The sequence below is a fragment of the Cotesia typhae genome, unplaced genomic scaffold (genome assembly GCF_013202065.1).
Source record: "Cotesia typhae breed Kobodo isofemale line unplaced genomic scaffold, CoteBio_Ctyphae contig_44, whole genome shotgun sequence".
NCBI classification, from domain to species: Eukaryota; Metazoa; Arthropoda; class Insecta; order Hymenoptera; family Braconidae; genus Cotesia; species Cotesia typhae.
The window spans coordinates 4,800,432-4,817,966 of NW_027423753.1; the positions used below are offsets into that span (position 1 = coordinate 4,800,432).

Consider the following 17,535-nt stretch of genomic DNA (forward strand, 5'->3'; position numbering starts at 1 on the left):
TTAGTGAATTCAAAAAAATTCAAAGATCTCAAGAATATTTTAGAAAATTCGAGAATAGTCGAAACGAAATAATATATGAAAATTAAATTAGCCGACATTTAAAAATTTTTAGAAATTTTTTATTAAAAAAATTTTAATTAAACAATTAAAAAAAAATGTCACGTGTAAAAAAACTTGAAAAACTGTAAGTGCAATTTTTTATAAATATCTTTTTAGTTGTAATTTAATTAATAAAAAAAATCAAAAATTTTTAGACGTCTACTAACTTCAGTGTTATAATAATATGAGAAGAAAGAAAATAAAAAAATGATAAAGTGACGATAAAAAATAATGACATTAAAGTTAGCTGTTACTTGATAATTTTTTAATTATCATTAACGAAAAAACTTGTTCTAAAAAATTGTTTTTTAAAAATTGCATTTTTAATTTATTAAAATTTCTACAAGTCCATTTTTTTTGCTATAATTTATTTGTTGCAAAAAATTAAAACAATTGTGACGTGACATCTAAATTTAATGTCATTAAAAAATACAAAAGAAATATGTTGAGTGAACCAGTTTTATTTAACAAAAATTTTCTTGATATTTGAAAATCGCGCTATCAATAATTAGAGCGCAGCACATGCCTGTTGTCATCAAATAAAAATAACAAAAAAATGAATTAAATTAATACTAAACATCACTCTGACATCTTAAAATTCTTATAACATTTTTGTCAACACGTAAACGTTAGTATCATCAACAAAAGTCGTAATTAATAAAAATATTTAAAAAATGAGTAAAAAACATCTGAGTACCGGTAAGTTTATAATTCATTTATTTATTTGAAATTAGAAATATCAATTGCATTGCTATTTATTTTTATAATCATAATACTTATATTAAAATGAATTTTGTAGGTTCTGTCCCACCGCCGGTAGTTCCAGGAAAACTACGTCTTTACAGCATGAGATTTTGCCCTTATGCTCAACGTGTGCATCTCGTTCTTGACACTAAAAAAATTCCGTAAATATTTTATAAAAATTAATTATAACAAAAATAATAATTGTAAGAATAACATTTAATATTAATTACAGATACGACGTTGTTTATGTAAATTTGACTGACAAACCCGAGTGGCTGATTGAAAAAAGTCCCCTTGGCAAAGTACCTTGTATTGAGTTTGAAGATGGTCAAGTTTTGTACGAAAGTCTTATAATCGCTGATTATTTGAATGAAGCTCATCCAGAACCTAATTTATATCCCAGCGATCCGAAAGCTAAAGCTAAGGATAAAATTCTAATTGAACGCTTCAATGGATTAATTTCATTAATGTACAAGGTAATTAGTTTGAAATATTTAAAGAAAGGCTGCTGCTAGTCATATGAATTGTCGTATGAATCGTATGAATAATAAATAATTATTTGTCCGACAATTTTTATATTAATGAAAGTAGAGTCAATTTTATATTAAAGTAAAAAAAAAAAAAAATAGATAACAGTTTAATTTGACAACAAAAAAAAAAAATTAGAATAATTGTAAACATTTTTTTAAAATTAAATTAAAAAAATTTCGGTACAATTATTTACTTTGAAAATTGTCGGACAAATAAATAATAGTTATTCATACGATAATCGTATGATTAAAAAAAAAATAATTATCCAAAAATCGGATGAATAGACACTTCTTTAGAAAAATTATCTAATAATTAAAAAACTGTGATTCAAAGTTTATACATTAGTATTTTAATTAATCCAATAAAAATTTTTTAGTTCTACCTGTCTCCCAGCGTCGACCGCGACATGTTTGAAGAAGCATTGAAGGTATTAGAATTTTTTGACAGAGAGCTAGTTTCTCGAGCAAGTCCTTTCTTCGGTGGATCGAAGCCCGGCATGGTTGATCTTATGATTTGGCCTTGGTTTGAAAGAGCTGATATTATTCGTATCATGAGAGGAGAAAATTACGTTATTCCTCGTGAGCGTGTTCCTCGTATTGTAAGTATTGTATGGCAAACATTAATTTGTTCCATAATGAAGAAACTTCAGGTCTTGAGATATAATATGTAATAAGGATCAGGTGAAAAGACCATCAATAAATTCTAACACAGTGAGTTGAAAATTACTCGTGATTACAGAATGTTTTTGATTATTTTTTTTATGTCAGTAATCTTTGAATTATTGATAGTATTATAAATTGTAAACATTTGGAGTTGTATTATCTACTATTATTTATTTATGAACTGGTTGACGTTGAGAATTTTGTACACATGTATTGTTGTACTTCAGAATTTTTTTGTAATGATTTTTTATCGTACAACGAATGATTGTGTTAAAATTTATTGATGGTCTTTTCACCTGATCCTCATTACATATTAATTTGTTGATCAACTAAATAATTTATAAATGTATAAATAGATGGAATGGAAAGCTGCTATGAAGGAAGATCCAGGCGTTAAAGTCAGCTGTCTGGAACCTGAGGTTCATGCTAAGTATATGAAGAGCCGTGGTGCTGGTACACCGCAATACGATTTGCTCGTTCAATAAGTCATAATTGCAACTAATTCTGCCTGATACTCTTCCTTTTTATATAATTTCTTATTAATATTTTTTTTATTAACAATAGCATATAAATAAATTTTTTATGATACATTTTTTTCATGGTGAATAAATTTTATTATTAAATATAAAATTTACATATAGTATATTTTAATAGTAATATTTATATATTGAGAATAATTCCTGGAGAAACCCGAAACAACTTTCTAATTAGCTTAACCTCGGAATATTTTGTCAAGCTTTAAAATAATGACTATACCAAAAATTGATATTTCAAAAAAAAAAAAAAAATAAATAAAACTAATTGTTTAAATTTTATTTTTGGAAAATTTTCCATTGATTAGTATTTGTGAAGTATTAACATGAATTTTACTTTAACAATAGTTATTACCAGTTGTAAAGAGCAAACATTTTAAAAATAAACAGTGATTAATATCAGTAAATGACGTATTAGAGTTTCGTTTATCTGGTAATAATCATCTAATTCTTCAAGTTACGTGTATAAATTATTTTCCTCATGCGATAGACAATAGTGTGTTCAGTTTACAGTAAAGAAAGTGAAGAAACAACTAGTTGAAATATTTTTTGTGAAAATGAGTGTGAAACATCTAAAATCAGGTGAATTATTATTAATAATTTTTGAAATATTTTAAGTTCTAAAAAATATCAACAAATGTTTATTTAATTAAAATGGATTCTAGGTTCCATTGCTCCAGCACTAGTTCCAGGAAAACTACGTTTGTATGCGATGAAGTTCTGTCCGTTTGCACAACGTGCTCGATTAGTTCTTGATACAAAAAAAATACCGTAAGTACGAATTAATAAATTTGTTATTAGATTATTATATCTCCATGATAAAACTAATTAAAGTAATTAACTACTTTAGGTATGACATGGTGTTTGTAAATTTGAGTGATAAACCCGAGTGGCTGACTGAAAAAAGTCCTCTGGGTAAAGTACCGTTCATTGAATTCGAAGACGGTGAAATTCTCTACGAAAGTCTTGTCGTCGCCGATTATTTAAACGAGGCTTACCCTGAGATGAATTTGTATCCAAGTGATCCAAGAGCTAAAGCGAAGGATAAAATTCTGATTGAACGTTTCAATGCAGTAACTATATTAATGTACAGAGTAAGTAGAACAATTAATTCAAATTTGATTACTATTACAATTATTTATATTATTAAATGAAAAAGAAAAATTTTGTGTCCAGGATAGTCAAATGATAAAATCGATTTTTTTAGTGAAATTTAGTGTCATTGCAAAGGTCTTGACTTGAATTTGGATTTTTTCAAGGTTTCATATCATTCTCACCAATAGTCAATTTATAATCATAAGTATTTAGGCTGCATTCGAAAACGTTCTATCTCTAGATACATAATTAAGAAATCACCTTGTATCTAGTGAATTATTGACATTTTTAGTGATATAAGCTCATCCCGATGTTACACTCATCGAGACCTTTCGTTTGAGTACCCACATCAATTTTTCATATATTTACATATATTATATATATGTATATATTAAAAATATATAAAAATGCATGTGGGTACTCAAATGAAAGCTCTTGATGAGTGTAACATCGGGAAGAGTTTACATCTTAAAAAATATCAATAATTAAGAAATGACCTTGTATCTTGTGAATTATTGACATTTTTAAAAATATAAGCTCACCCCGACGTTACTGTCATCGAGACCTTTCATTTGAGTACTCACATCAATTTTTCATATATTTATATATATTATATAAATGTATATATGAAAAATATATCAAAATGCATGTGGGTACTCAAATGAAAGCTCTTGATGAGTGTAATATCGGGATGAGCTTATATTTTTAAGAACATCAATAGTTAAAAAAGTTCAGTGCAATTTAACAAAAGTCATTATTTAATAAAGCAAAATTTTATTTATTTATAGTTCATACGTCACGGCAGTCACATAGTGACTGCATGGTTGCTAGTTGCTTATTAATTAAACAAAAATTCTAGCTTTTCACTTCAACGAAAATAGATCCTGATGTGTTTGAAGGGATGTTAAAAGAACTAGACTTTTATATCGGAGAACTAGTTAGTCGCGGGAGTCCATTTTTCAATGGAAATAGACCTGGTATGGTAGATCTAATGATTTGGCCATGGTTTGAAAGAGTTGGTATTATTTCGATTATGAAAGGCGACAAGTATACCGTTCCACACGAACGAGTTCCTTGCATTGTAAGTATTTTATTCTTAACCACCTGTAACGCAATTTGAGTAGTTAATTTTATTCATTAACACAGATGGAATGGAAAGAAGCTATGAAAAAAGATCCAGGTGTTGCAGTCAGTTATCTTGAGCCAGATTCTCATTCTAAATATATGCAAAGTCATCTAGATGGTAATCTACAATACGATTTTTAGAAATTTTTTTCATTCTGATAAAAATATTGAATATTATATATTATGTTTCACCATAAATAAACTTTATTATCGTAAAATATAAAATAAAAATACAATAATGTATTGAAATCACGATAATAAATGGAATATATCTTTATCTGTTTGTAATAATACTATTACTGTAACATTATAATTAATAAGTACGTTAATTATTAATTAACAATGATTAACATCTATTATTGAGCAATATTACAATCTCCAAAAATTTAGACCTTGATTTCAGGTAATCGGGTTCGTATACGGAAGACTTTAAACAATAAATTATAAATAAATTTAACTAAATTCTATTAATTATCTATTAAACTTATGGATTTATGTCTCCAACTTTAGAGGTCAAAAATGCTGTAGGATTAAAAATTAGACAGTACAATCCGTAGAGTAAAAAACAAGCAAACACTAAAGGAGCTGCTACCATAAATGTGCGAGTGTTTTCACGTCGTAATTTTTGCAATAAATTTCTATTTTTGTCTAAAACTTCACGGAGTAACTCCACCTCACGTTCAAATATCTCCCGACTCTCCCGTGTTAGTAACTTTGACAGCAGTTTTTTTTCGACTAACTCCAAACGCCGTGTAGTTTCTCGTAGTGAATCCTCCAAACGCCCCATCTGTCAAACAATCATAATTAGTCGTTATTAAAAATGACACCGAAGTTGACAGATATAAAAATTTTTTTAGATATTTATAGCAATTAAATTATTATAAAAAAATAGTAAATTAAAAAGTCTTACATGTAAAAATTAATAACACTGGAGTTGACAGATACTAAAAATTTTTTTGGAATTTTATAGCAATTAAATTATTAAAAAAAATTTTATTAAAAAGCTTCACATGTGAAAATTAATAAAAATTACAAGTGAAAATTTTTAGAAACATTTTTTTGTTGTAATTAATGACATTAAACTTAGCTGTCACTTGACAATTTTTTTATTTTTTTTAACAAATAAATTTGCTCCAAAAAATTATTTTTAAAAAATTGCATTTGTAGTTTTTTAAAATTTCTAAATATCAATTTTTTTTAATAATTTTTTTTTGCTATAATTTATTTGTTAAAGAAAATTAAAACAATCGTCAAGTGACAGATCATACTGAAGTTAGCAGTCAGCTGTCAATTTAAAAAATTTTTTTAACAAATCAATTACAATAAAAAAATGCTTTTAAAAATTTTCACTTGTAATTTTCATTAATTTTCACATGTGAAACTTTTTAATAATATTTTTTTATAATAATTAATTTGTTATAAAATTCTAAAAAAATTTTTAATATCTGTCAACTTCAGTGTCATAGTGACAGCTAAATTTAATGTCATAGAAAATTTTTTAAATTAACAGCTGACTGCTAACTTCAGTATTATTATTAAAAATATTCTAAATTACTCACAAATATTTACTATACACCCAAATATAAATTATTTTCAACAATTAAAATATAAAAAATAAATATGTACAAAATGTTGAATTCCATAATATTTCCTAACCTCAGACATAATTGAACTTTTCGAGTGTTTTACTTTTATTGGCTCCTCCTTAGGTACTTCGTTAAGCATACTTTTGTTTAAAATATTTTTTTGTACCATTTTGAACAACTAAACACAACCTTAATTAGCACAACTCAGTTAAACAATATTTTTTAAGTAACTAATAACTTTTAGTTTGAATAGAACTAGAGGAAGTGGAGGTAGAAGTAGAGCAAACAGATGATGGCTGAAAGTGACGATCCCGCCCCAACTGTGATGACCGGACACATAGACGGTTTAATATTTTTTTTCTGTACTTTAAACCAACAGGTGGTTGAGAAGTTTGTTGAGTGCGCTACCACTTGGTCACTTTGTTTTTTTTCTATGGGTGTTTACATTTCATCAGTGTAATTATTTGATTAAACTTACCGTGTTATCACATCTCAGTTATTATAAAAAAAAAAAGCATAGAAAATTGTTTTGGATTAGAAACTAAAAAAAAAAATATTTTTAAAAATTCTATAAAAATATTTAATGATTAAATAATTTATTTTATCTGATTTTGTACATGGCACTTTGTTATTAAAATTAACACAAAAATACATAAAAATTTTTTTTTTGTTAACTTTGGTAGACTATTTGATTAAAAAAAATTATTTATAATATCATTTAGTAAATAATTAATATAAAATTTGTTTAAAAAATAATTTTTTAGTCAATTTGGATATTTAAGGCAGTAAAATTTATAAAATATATTTATTTTAATTATTAATATCATGCTTTTATTTATTTATTTAAATAAAACTGACTCAAAACTAAACGCCAAGAGCCAACTTTTAAATAAACAAATATTTCATAGTTCAGTTTTTAACGTTCCCTGATTCGCAGCAATAATTATTGAATTTTCAGTGTCACTGATGTATCCATTTTCCCCGGTGTAATGAGTCGGATAAATAATAAGCGGAGCAGCAGAAAGCGCAACTAGATCGCGCTTAGGAAAGTGTCCTTTCCAGTTGACTCTTGGATGTTTGTCAAAAAGAATCGGCAAGAATTCATCAACAGGGACGAGTGAATCCAAAGGTTTGGCTTCTAATAATTTTTTAGCACCAGACCCGGATAAAATGTAGCCAAGAGTCCAATAAGAATATCCAGCGTAGACTAAATAATCGGAGCCATCAACATACTCTTCGCCTCGTTCTTGCATTCGCTTTCTTCCCAAGTACACCAGGTCCCAGTTAATCTTCAGCCTGTCCAGCTCTTTCAAGATAAAATTGACTTTATTACGAAAAAATGGCTCGAAGCGTACATCGTCTTCAAGTACCATTACTTTGTCGTAATTGTTGTCAATAACGTCATTCCAGATGTTGAAATGACTGAGGAAGCAGCCGATCTCTCCCATCTTCATGGGTCTCTTGTGATAAGGATCCGCGTACTCAGGCATCATTCTGACTCCAGAGTTTAATAAAACGCTTTCATTTAGCTGCTTGCCATCAACTGCGTCAATTGTCTCTGATTCGATACCCAGTTCGTCAAAGCAGCGATGCATCCTGACGCGCCTCTCAGGTCTCCTTCGTAAGTTGATCATGTAGATATGGTCCAAGCCGAGCTTGTCTTTCTTGGGATACCTGATGAAATTCTTCATAGTTTGCGAGAGAGACAGCTCAGCTTGCAGAGACAAAATTTCTAGCTTTAAATTCGTCAATTGCTGGTAGTCATGCTCCAAAGTATCTTGACTCTCCAGCGGCACCATCACATATCCGTAGACTTCATCATTACAAACATACAGAGGCGTTGAAGATAAATTTGCGGAGCGAGCGAATGTTATGATGTCATCTTGAGGCCCGTCGTAGTTTTCTAATTTCTCTGAGTTGTATGTCAGGTAGTCGCTACTCTGTCTACGCAAATCAGTTAGCACTGCGCTGTGGATCATCGGAACTTCATGGCAACCAGGGTTCTCGCGATTCAATATCGGAGTGTATTGTTCTGTACGCTTGTAATAGTACTCTGAAGTCATTCCAGCCCAAAAATTACTGTACATACCGTCGGATTTTAGCATTGGAGACGCTACTATCTTGTTCTTGGCTACCAATAAATCCAGAGTTTTGGGATTTGTCAAAAATACATCCGCATCAAGCATCTGTAAATTATATAACTTTTGTAAAAATTTAATCAATGGTTTACAAAATGGGTTTGTATAGATGATATTGAAATCAGCAAACAAATGAAAAAAATTTTTTTTATTATCTATATTATTAAAAGAATAAGCGAAATTTTGTGGCCAGTGTATTTATATGATAAAATGGGTTTGTATGGTTAAATTTGGTATCGTTGGAAAGATCTTGGCCTGGAATTGTGCCGTTTTAAGGTTTCATATCATTCTCACCAATAGTCAATTTATGATCAGTATTTAGGCTGCATTCGAAAATGTTCTATCTCTAGATACATAATTAAGAAATGACCCTGTATCTTGTGAACTATTGACATTTTCAAAAATCTAAGCTCATCCCAATGATACACTCATCAAGACCTTTCATTTGAGTACCCACATCAATTTTTCATATATTTATACATGTTATATATATATATATATATATGAAAAATATATAAAAATGCATGTGGGTACTCAAATAAAAGCTTTTGATGAGTGTAACATCGGGATGAGCTTACATCTTTAAAAATATCAATAATTAAGAAATGACCTTCTATCTTGCGAATTATACGACACTGAAGTTGACAGATATTAAAAATTTTCTTAGAATTTTATAGCAGTTTAATTATTATAAAAAAAATATTATTAAAAAGTTTCACATGTGAAAATTAATAAAAATTACAAGTGAACATTTTTGAAAGCATTTTTTTATTGTAATTGATTCGTTAAAAAAATTTTTTAAATCAACAGCTGATGGCTAATTTCAGTGTTATGTGAATTATTGACATTTTCAAAGATCTAAGCTCATCCCAATGATACACTCATTGAGACCTTTCATTTGAGTACCTACATCAATTTTTCATATATTTATATATATTATATATATTTATATATGAAAAATATGTCAAAATGCATGTGGGTACTCAAATGAAAGCTTTTGAAGAGTGTAACATCGGGATAAGCTTATATTTTCAAAAACGTCAATAGTTAAAAAAGTACAGTGCAATTTATCAAAAATCTTTTTTAATAAAGCAAAATTTTATTTATTTATAGTTCACAAGTCACGACAGTCACATAGTGACTGCAAGGCTGTTAGTAAATAAATTTTAGAAAAAAAATATTTTTAAAAAATTTTTACTTGTAATGCTTTTAAATTTCTGCATATAAAATTTTTGTATTGTAATTTTTTTCATAATAATTTAATTGTTATAAAAGTCCAAAAAATTGACACATGTTTGTTAAATTAAATGAGGGTGAAGTTAACAGACACTTGACAATTTTTTGATTTTTTGAAAAGTAAACTAGGCATAGAAAATTATTTATAAAATTTTTTAAACAAAATTTTCTTGCTATAATTTGTTTGTTAAAAAAATTCTAAAAATTATCAGATGTCTCTCAATTTCAGTATCATCAAATTAAGTATAATTTTTTATATTTTAAAAATGAAACATTTAAATACTTACAAAAAGATAATCGGCCCAAATTTTACGTCCATAATTAAATAATTCTTCACGTAAATTAATAACATGTGTAAAACGATTAGACGACCAATCAGCAATATCCTCTTCATCTTCGATCCCTGTAGACTTTTCATCCAGCACAACATTTACCAAATGATAATTAGACAATTGTTCACTCAGCCAGACGTTTAATATTTCAATAGAATTGTCCACATTGTTATCACTCCGAATCCTGAAAAAGTAATTAAATTTAATATAAACAAACTACAATAACATAAAATACAAAAATAAATAGCAGAGCTCCTGATACAGAGGTTAGACTTACCATAAACTAATTCGATCTTTAGGATACTCCAAATTTTGAAGAAGACTTAAAAAATACGGCAATGTGTGTGCTTTATTCCTTACCAATATACCAATTAAAATAGTTGGTTTTTTAATAACCTCATTGCTTATCAAACCAAAAAAATTAAACACTAATAAAATAATTATTTTATAGATTTTCATCTTGACGTTGAATACTGTGTAATTAAAAAACTGCACGTTCTTCTACCGGAACATTGACCGAATGTATACATTAAAATGAATTTAACAAATTATTTCATTGATTATAGAAGGGATAAAATTGATAAGCGAGTTGTCGTTTGTGCTACGGAAGATGCAGGAATAGTTTATCTCGCTTTATGTGTTGTCCTTTTTTATCATACATGTGTTTTTTTCTCTCTCTTCTGCACATGTCACAAGTTCCAGGCTCTAAAAATAATCTATTTAAAATTTTTTCTGTTTAACAATATTTAATTCACAAAAAATATGTTTCCTGTATAAAAATGTACAAAAATTTTTTTTTTCAATAACTACAGTGTCTTTCAATTAATAATTATAATTATTTATTCATATTTTCATCTGATTCTTTTGAGGTATTTGTTGTTTTTTGTTTTTTCTTTTGTTGATAACTTAAACTAATACGGTCGAATTCTAAATTCATTATTCCTAAATCGCCACTGTAACGATTTTTGGCAATCTAAAAAAAAATTAATTTTTTTATTTACAAAAAATTAATTAATTAACGATTACTTGAATTTATACACGCTAAAAAAAAACTTGAAAAATTACATTATAAAAAGTAATAAGTGTCCCGTCGTATTTAAAACCAGAAAAATTACATGAAGCTAAAGTTAGCAGACACTTGAAAATTTTTTTATTTTTCTTGAAAAATGAACTAGCCATAGAAAATTATTTATAAAAATGATAAAAATGAAGTTAACCGACATTTCAAAATTTTTAGAAATTTTTTATTGAAAAAATTTCAATTAAACGATTAAAAAAAAGAAAATGTCACATGTAAAAAACTTGAAAAACTATAAGTGCAATTTTTCATAAATATCTTTTTAGTTGTAATTTAATTAATAAAAAAAATCAAAAATTTTTAGACGTCTGCTAACTTCAGTGTCATTAATAATGTCATTTATAATTTTTTAGAGCTTCTAAAGATGTAATTTTTAAATAAAATTTTCTTGCTATAATTTGTTAGTAAAAAAAAATTCTAAAAATTATCAGACATCTCGCGACTTCAGTGTCATAAAATTACAATTCGAAATAATATTTTTCTAATTCAAACTTTGAATGTTAATTTTTCCAGTTTTCATCACGAAGCGCCACGTTACATTATATACTGTAATTTTTCTATTTTTCTTTTTTCTGTACACTTACTTGTAAATACTTTTTTCCCCGAACACTAATCAATCGTTTATCTTGGATAATTAAAACATTATCAGCCTCTTGACTAGCTTTTGCGCCACCGAAAATCGAGGCGGTGGTAAGTTCTTCTTCAATACGTTCTTTCCTCGGATGAATTACCAGCGTGACATGGCAGTTACTTTTGGTAGCAAAAGAACGAAATTGCGAGACAATCATGTCTTGCCTCCAGTATCTATCAACGTGCTTAGATTGTTCGGACATTCCCATCATAAATTGCACATTGTCGATGATCACATGAGCAATATCGTGGACGTAGGTGGCATGCTCGACGGCCTCCATCACGACGTCTATACTCTGTTGGCCATGAAAAGTCATGAAATAAATCGGCAGCTTTTCAAATTCATCGGCAAAGGTATCAAAGTTTTGAATATTTTCGTCTAATGGTACTCCGGCCATTTGCTGAAGCATCGTCCTAGCAAGTCTTGCGTTTCGGATTTCAAAACTTCCCCACAGTGTATTTACGCCTTGCATTGCTAAGTCGAGGGAATACTCGCTCATGAAAGTCGTTTTTCCGCAACCTTGTATTAAAAAAAAATTCTGTTAGATCTTTATAACAAAAATTGAAAATTTTTCCATTTAAATTTTAAATTAAAATAACATTTTAGCTTTCTAAATAATCAATGTTTGCAGTTTAAATTAAAAATAAAAAAAAAAAAAAACAATGAATAATTAAATTTGGTAATTATTTACAAGTGGGGTCAAACTTATTTTTGGCCATATCTACAGGTGAAAAATTAACATTTTTTAATTTTCTTATTCTGCTTGTATTTACGGCGGATTTATTGCGGTGATATCGAAAATATCAAATATATTAATATTTCAATAGCTTTTTTGCCTTTAAAAGTTGGAAAAAATTTTGGCTTTCATATTTTTGGATAAAATTTCTATTTTATCTTTTTTTGATGTTTTTGATATATATATATATATATATATATATATATATATATATATATATATATATATATATATACATATATATATATATATATATATATATATATATATATATATATATATATATATATATATATATATATATATTTTTTTTTTTTTTTAAAGCAATAAAAAAACGAACAATTAAAAAAAAAAAAAAAGTTGAATATCACAATTTTTTTTTAATTTATAAATTTTTTTGAAAATTTGTTAAAATTGTGGTAATCAACTTTTTTTTTTATTAATTGTTAATTGTAAATAATTACCATAAATTTAATATTATTAATTTAACCTTTATCTATATATATATAAGAGATTCCTATCTATATAGTCACTCATCACGATATCTCGGGAACCATCAGACCTAGAAACTTGAAATTTGGTAGGAATATTCCTTTCGCCGAGTAGAGGTCAGCTAAGAACGGATTTTACGGAATTCCACCCACAAGGGGGGTTGCGGGGGCGTTAACAATGAAAAATTCCCGTTTTTAAACTATAGCTCCTATCGACACCAAACTTGGTAGGAATCTTCTGTAGGAGATGTAGAAATAATCTATGAATGAATTTCACGATATTTCACCCCCATGGGGGCTGGGTGGGAGTGGCTTTTAACAATGAAAATTTTTAATTTTCAAGCTAAAGGTCCTATCGACTCCAAATTTGGTAGAAATCTCCTGTAAGAGATGTAGAAATAATCTATGAATGAATTTTACGATATCTCACTCCCCCAGAGGGTTGCGGGGGTGGCTTTTAACAATGAAAATTTTTAATTTTCAAGCTATAGCTCCTATCGACTTCAAATTTAGTAGGAATATTACTTTTACCATGTAGAGGTCAGCTAAGAACGAATTTTAAGAAATTTCTCCCCCAAAGGGGTTTGCGGGGGCGTTAAGAATGAAAAATTCCCGTTTTTAAACTATTAATCCTATCGACTCCAAATTTGGTAGGAATCTTTTGTAAGAGATGTTGAAATTATCTATGAACAAATTTCACGATATCTCACCCCATAAAGGGTTGCGGGGGTGGCTATTAACAATGAAAATTTTTAATTTTCAAGCTATAACTCCCATCGTTCTCAAATTTGGTAGGAATCTTCTATAAGTGATTTCAAAATGATGTAAGAGCGAATTTTATAACAACCTACTCTCAAAATGGATTGCAGGGGTGGGTGTTAACAATTAAGATTTTTAATTTCCAAGCTATAGCTTCTACAGGTTTTAAATGTGGTAAGAATCTTTTGTATGTGATGTAGGAATGCTATAAGAGCGGATTTTATGATAGCCTACTTATAATATGGATTGCGGGGGTAGGTGTTAACAATTAAGATTTTTAATATGCGAGCTTTAGCTCCTGCAAACCTTGAATTTGAAAATACTTTTGATCTACCCACCTCCTCCTACACATCTACCTCATAATTCTTACGCATTTAACATGTCGCGATATCAATTGTTGCCCAGAAATTATCCTTGAGGCAATAATTTTTTCTATTGACTCAAGAAAATTTATTTGTTTAAAATGGTGTTCTCGGTTAAAAATATTTTAATAATTTCAAGGTTACATATTTTTCAGCGTATTAATAACAAAATAAATTCACATATGATGTTAAATTCAGCTAGAAATAGCTTTTCTCGAATTCTGACTTCAAAAGGGATTACGCGTATAAATACAATTCTGTAAACGCCCAGCAAAGCGGGCGGGTAACAGCTAGTTATTAATATTACTCTAAATTGAATATTAATCTATAATATTGAGAGAATAATCAAAATTTTGTGATCAGGGTATTTATGAGATAAAACGGGTTTTTATGATTAAATTTGGTATCATTGGAAAAGTCTTGACCTGAAGTTGTGCCTTTTCAATGTTTCATATCATTCTCACCAATAGTCAATTTATGATGATTAGTATTAGGTTGCTAATTTAAAAGAAAAAAATTTGCAACTTTCGACTTAATTAAATTCATTTATTTAAATCTATAAAACATACCCGTGGGTCCAGTAAGTACAGTGAATTCTCCTCGGCGATGTCCTTTTAATACTCGATTTAAAGTAGGATACCTAGTCCATTTAATTCCCTGAACTTTATCAATATTCTGCAAGTCACTCAATACATCTTCACGCAGAGTATTGAAAGTCGTGATGCTTTTATGCCAAATCGGCTGAGCCTCAGCAATAATATTCTTAAGATTGTACCCTTCAAGAGCAGCAATTTTGGGTCGAGGCTGTTGATTAGTTGGCCTCACAAAGAAACAACGTTTCTCGTTTAATTTTTTGGAATAGTGTCTCGCTGAATCCCAACTCGCTGCGTCGTTTCCAAACCAGAGAATTAATTTCTTGTAGGACTCCAACAACGGCAAAATTTGCAGCGGCATATGCTGAAGATTGTACGGTAAACATATCACGACGTTGGCTGATTTTTCGGCTATCAGCGCCAACAAATCCTCAATGCTAGGAACTATAACTGCGATATTATCATTCTTCATCTTCTTTTCTTTGTAAATAATCAAACCGCGAGCATTAATTTGAGGAACTGTCGTTTCCGTGATCACTGGATCTGCAGTCAGACTTTTGAAGCCTGACACTCGGTTTCCGACCCCAATTAAAGGAAAATACAGCGTTGAAGATGATTTATCATAGTGACAATCTAATTGCTCCAATTGTCCTTTTGATACAGACTGTAATTTAATATTATTTTGTTTTAATTTTCCAAATTTTTATTTGATTATTAACTAGTGTTGGAATATGCATCATTATTTAGACGCTGAGTTAAAAATTAATTAATCCGTAGTGTCTTAATTAAAAAATTAAAATTTTCATACCAAGTAAGTTTATTAAAAAACAATAATATTAATGTATATTAAAAAAAAAATTTTTTTTAAAATAATAACTTAGAAAAATTGTAATAATTGTGAATTGTTTGTAAAAATTACAGTTGACGTGGAAAAAAGATGTATATAATAAAAATGTTGTTTATTAGACTGGACAGATATTAACCCAAAATCTAAATATTAATTATTATTATAATTATTAAGTATGCGTGACTGAAAGATCGTTACACTTTTTCGGTTAAATTTGAATCATTTGGTTACAAGAGTGCTCCTTGTAAAGATATTCCTTTCGAGTCATAATTTAATAAAGGCATTATAATAGATGAACTAAATTTCATTATTTATATAAAATGATATACCCATAATTAATAACTAGGAATACTTACTGGCATATTATATTTGATTAAAATATCCGTGCAGTCTTCTTCAGAAATCTTAACAAAACTTTGACAATTACTTTGGACTGCATTCCAATTGTCTGTGAAATCATCTTCGATGTAAAGACTGTCCTTCAACTTTTTAAACTCATCAGGCTTTTTGGAATCCAAAAACTGAATTAAATTATCCCAAGTACCAGTATGTCGGCAACTTTGGCACATAAAATATCCTAAAGAATTTTGTTTTTAATTTTTAATATTGTTATTATTCATTTTAATAATATTCCTCATAAATTTTATGAAGAATATATTAACGAAACGTCGTAACACTTGAAAATTTAACATCAAATTTGTTTTTTCTGTCCAAATTTCTGATAAAACTCATTAAGAGTATTTTTTTTAATTCAATTAAATATTTCGAGTATTAAAACAACAAATAATACTGAAATTAGCAAACATTTGACAATTGTTAGAATTTTTATAATAAATTCATTAGTGTAAAAAAATATTTTTAAAAATTCATATTTTTAATTTTTGGTAAATTTTTTTTGTTACAATTTTATTGTTTGTTAAATTCAGAATTATAAATTGAAATAATAGTTTACCTGTTGCTTTATTTACAAATACATTAAATTCACTATGTTTCTTCGGCTTACAAATAGGACAATTGATAGCAATACAAGCATGACCTTCTTGAATAGGTATATTTTTAAGTCTAAATACTTTACGAATTTGTATTAATGATGTTGCATGATGTACTTCATCAGCCACCTTATGAAATCCCCGAGTTTTTACCCAGTCAAATTTGAGCCTTCGTCCTCTATTTATGACTAATTGCAGTGTAATTTTAAAAACCATCATAAATTATTTTTTGCTATGTGTAATTTAACATTCATATGCACTTTTGAATCATAACAATTAACAGTCATTGTTTGGTTATAAATTTTAATTTGTTAATTTTTAAACTTTTTATCAATTAATTTTTATTTTTTTCATTATGTTAAATTAAATAGACGGTGATTGCAAATAACACTAGTATTTTCGATGTTAGTATTCATTTAAATTATTAAAAAAATCATAATTTAAAAAATGTAAACAAGAAAAATAATTTTTATATATAAAACACACGTGCGTCTCATGATACGGTGGGTTTTATATCCTTGTCTTTTTCAGCGTGAATCGAGTGTAGTTCTTCTTCTATCTCATTTTACGTAAACATGGATTGATATACATATGTATGCGCATGGTGTATAACCTCAAATTTGCATTGTGCGTATTGCTATATAATTATTATATCTGTATACGAAATATTTCATGTAAGTAGAAGAAAGAAATCTAGCTTATAACCAGGTTGTACGGTAATATTAAAGTTAGCCGACGTTTTTAATTTTTTTCATTAATTGAATTAAAACAAAAATATATTTTTTAAAAATTACACTTACAGTTTTTTAGACATGAAAATTTTTATAACACTGGTTGACAGATATCAAAAATTTTTTTGGAATTTTATGGCAATTAAATTATTAAAAAAAAATTTAATTAAAAAGTTTCACATGTGAAAATTAATAATAATTACAAGTAAAAATTTTTAGAAGCATTTTTTTATTCTA

General features: G+C 27.9%; 4 protein-coding genes across 4 annotated transcripts; 2 read left to right on the forward strand and 2 right to left on the reverse strand.

Moving 5' to 3' along the window:
- The first annotated feature begins 647 nt into the window (after positions 1 to 647).
- LOC141529154 (pyrimidodiazepine synthase-like) lies at positions 648 to 2,670 on the forward strand. Its single transcript, XM_074245607.1, has 5 exons — positions 648 to 798; positions 899 to 1,004; positions 1,076 to 1,319; positions 1,751 to 1,972; positions 2,393 to 2,670. The coding sequence occupies exons 1-5, from the start codon at positions 774 to 776 to the stop codon at positions 2,519 to 2,521; spliced, it is 726 nt and encodes a 241-aa protein (XP_074101708.1). The 5' UTR covers positions 648 to 773; the 3' UTR covers positions 2,522 to 2,670.
- Positions 2,671 to 2,988: 318 nt separating this feature from the next.
- Positions 2,989 to 5,066, forward strand: LOC141529155 (pyrimidodiazepine synthase-like). The gene is made up of 5 exons (XM_074245608.1): positions 2,989 to 3,151; positions 3,235 to 3,340; positions 3,420 to 3,663; positions 4,524 to 4,745; positions 4,811 to 5,066. Exons 1-5 carry the CDS (start codon positions 3,127 to 3,129, stop codon positions 4,928 to 4,930), a joined length of 717 nt encoding a protein of 238 aa, XP_074101709.1. The 5' UTR covers positions 2,989 to 3,126; the 3' UTR covers positions 4,931 to 5,066.
- A 642-nt stretch (positions 5,067 to 5,708) lies between these two features.
- On the reverse strand, positions 5,709 to 10,659 carry LOC141529148 (glycosyltransferase 25 family member). Its single transcript, XM_074245590.1, has 4 exons — positions 10,359 to 10,659; positions 10,037 to 10,265; positions 6,446 to 8,561; positions 5,709 to 5,733 (listed from the first exon to the last, which is right to left on the reverse strand). The coding sequence occupies exons 1-3, from the start codon at positions 10,538 to 10,540 to the stop codon at positions 7,278 to 7,280; spliced, it is 1,695 nt and encodes a 564-aa protein (XP_074101691.1). The 5' UTR covers positions 10,541 to 10,659; the 3' UTR covers positions 5,709 to 5,733; positions 6,446 to 7,277.
- A 238-nt stretch (positions 10,660 to 10,897) lies between these two features.
- On the reverse strand, positions 10,898 to 17,398 carry Mtdna-helicase (mitochondrial DNA helicase). The gene is made up of 5 exons (XM_074245589.1): positions 16,531 to 17,398; positions 15,935 to 16,155; positions 14,708 to 15,395; positions 11,744 to 12,309; positions 10,898 to 11,054 (listed from the first exon to the last, which is right to left on the reverse strand). The coding sequence occupies exons 1-5, from the start codon at positions 16,784 to 16,786 to the stop codon at positions 10,917 to 10,919; spliced, it is 1,869 nt and encodes a 622-aa protein (XP_074101690.1). The 5' UTR covers positions 16,787 to 17,398; the 3' UTR covers positions 10,898 to 10,916.
- Positions 17,399 to 17,535: the final 137 nt, after the last annotated feature.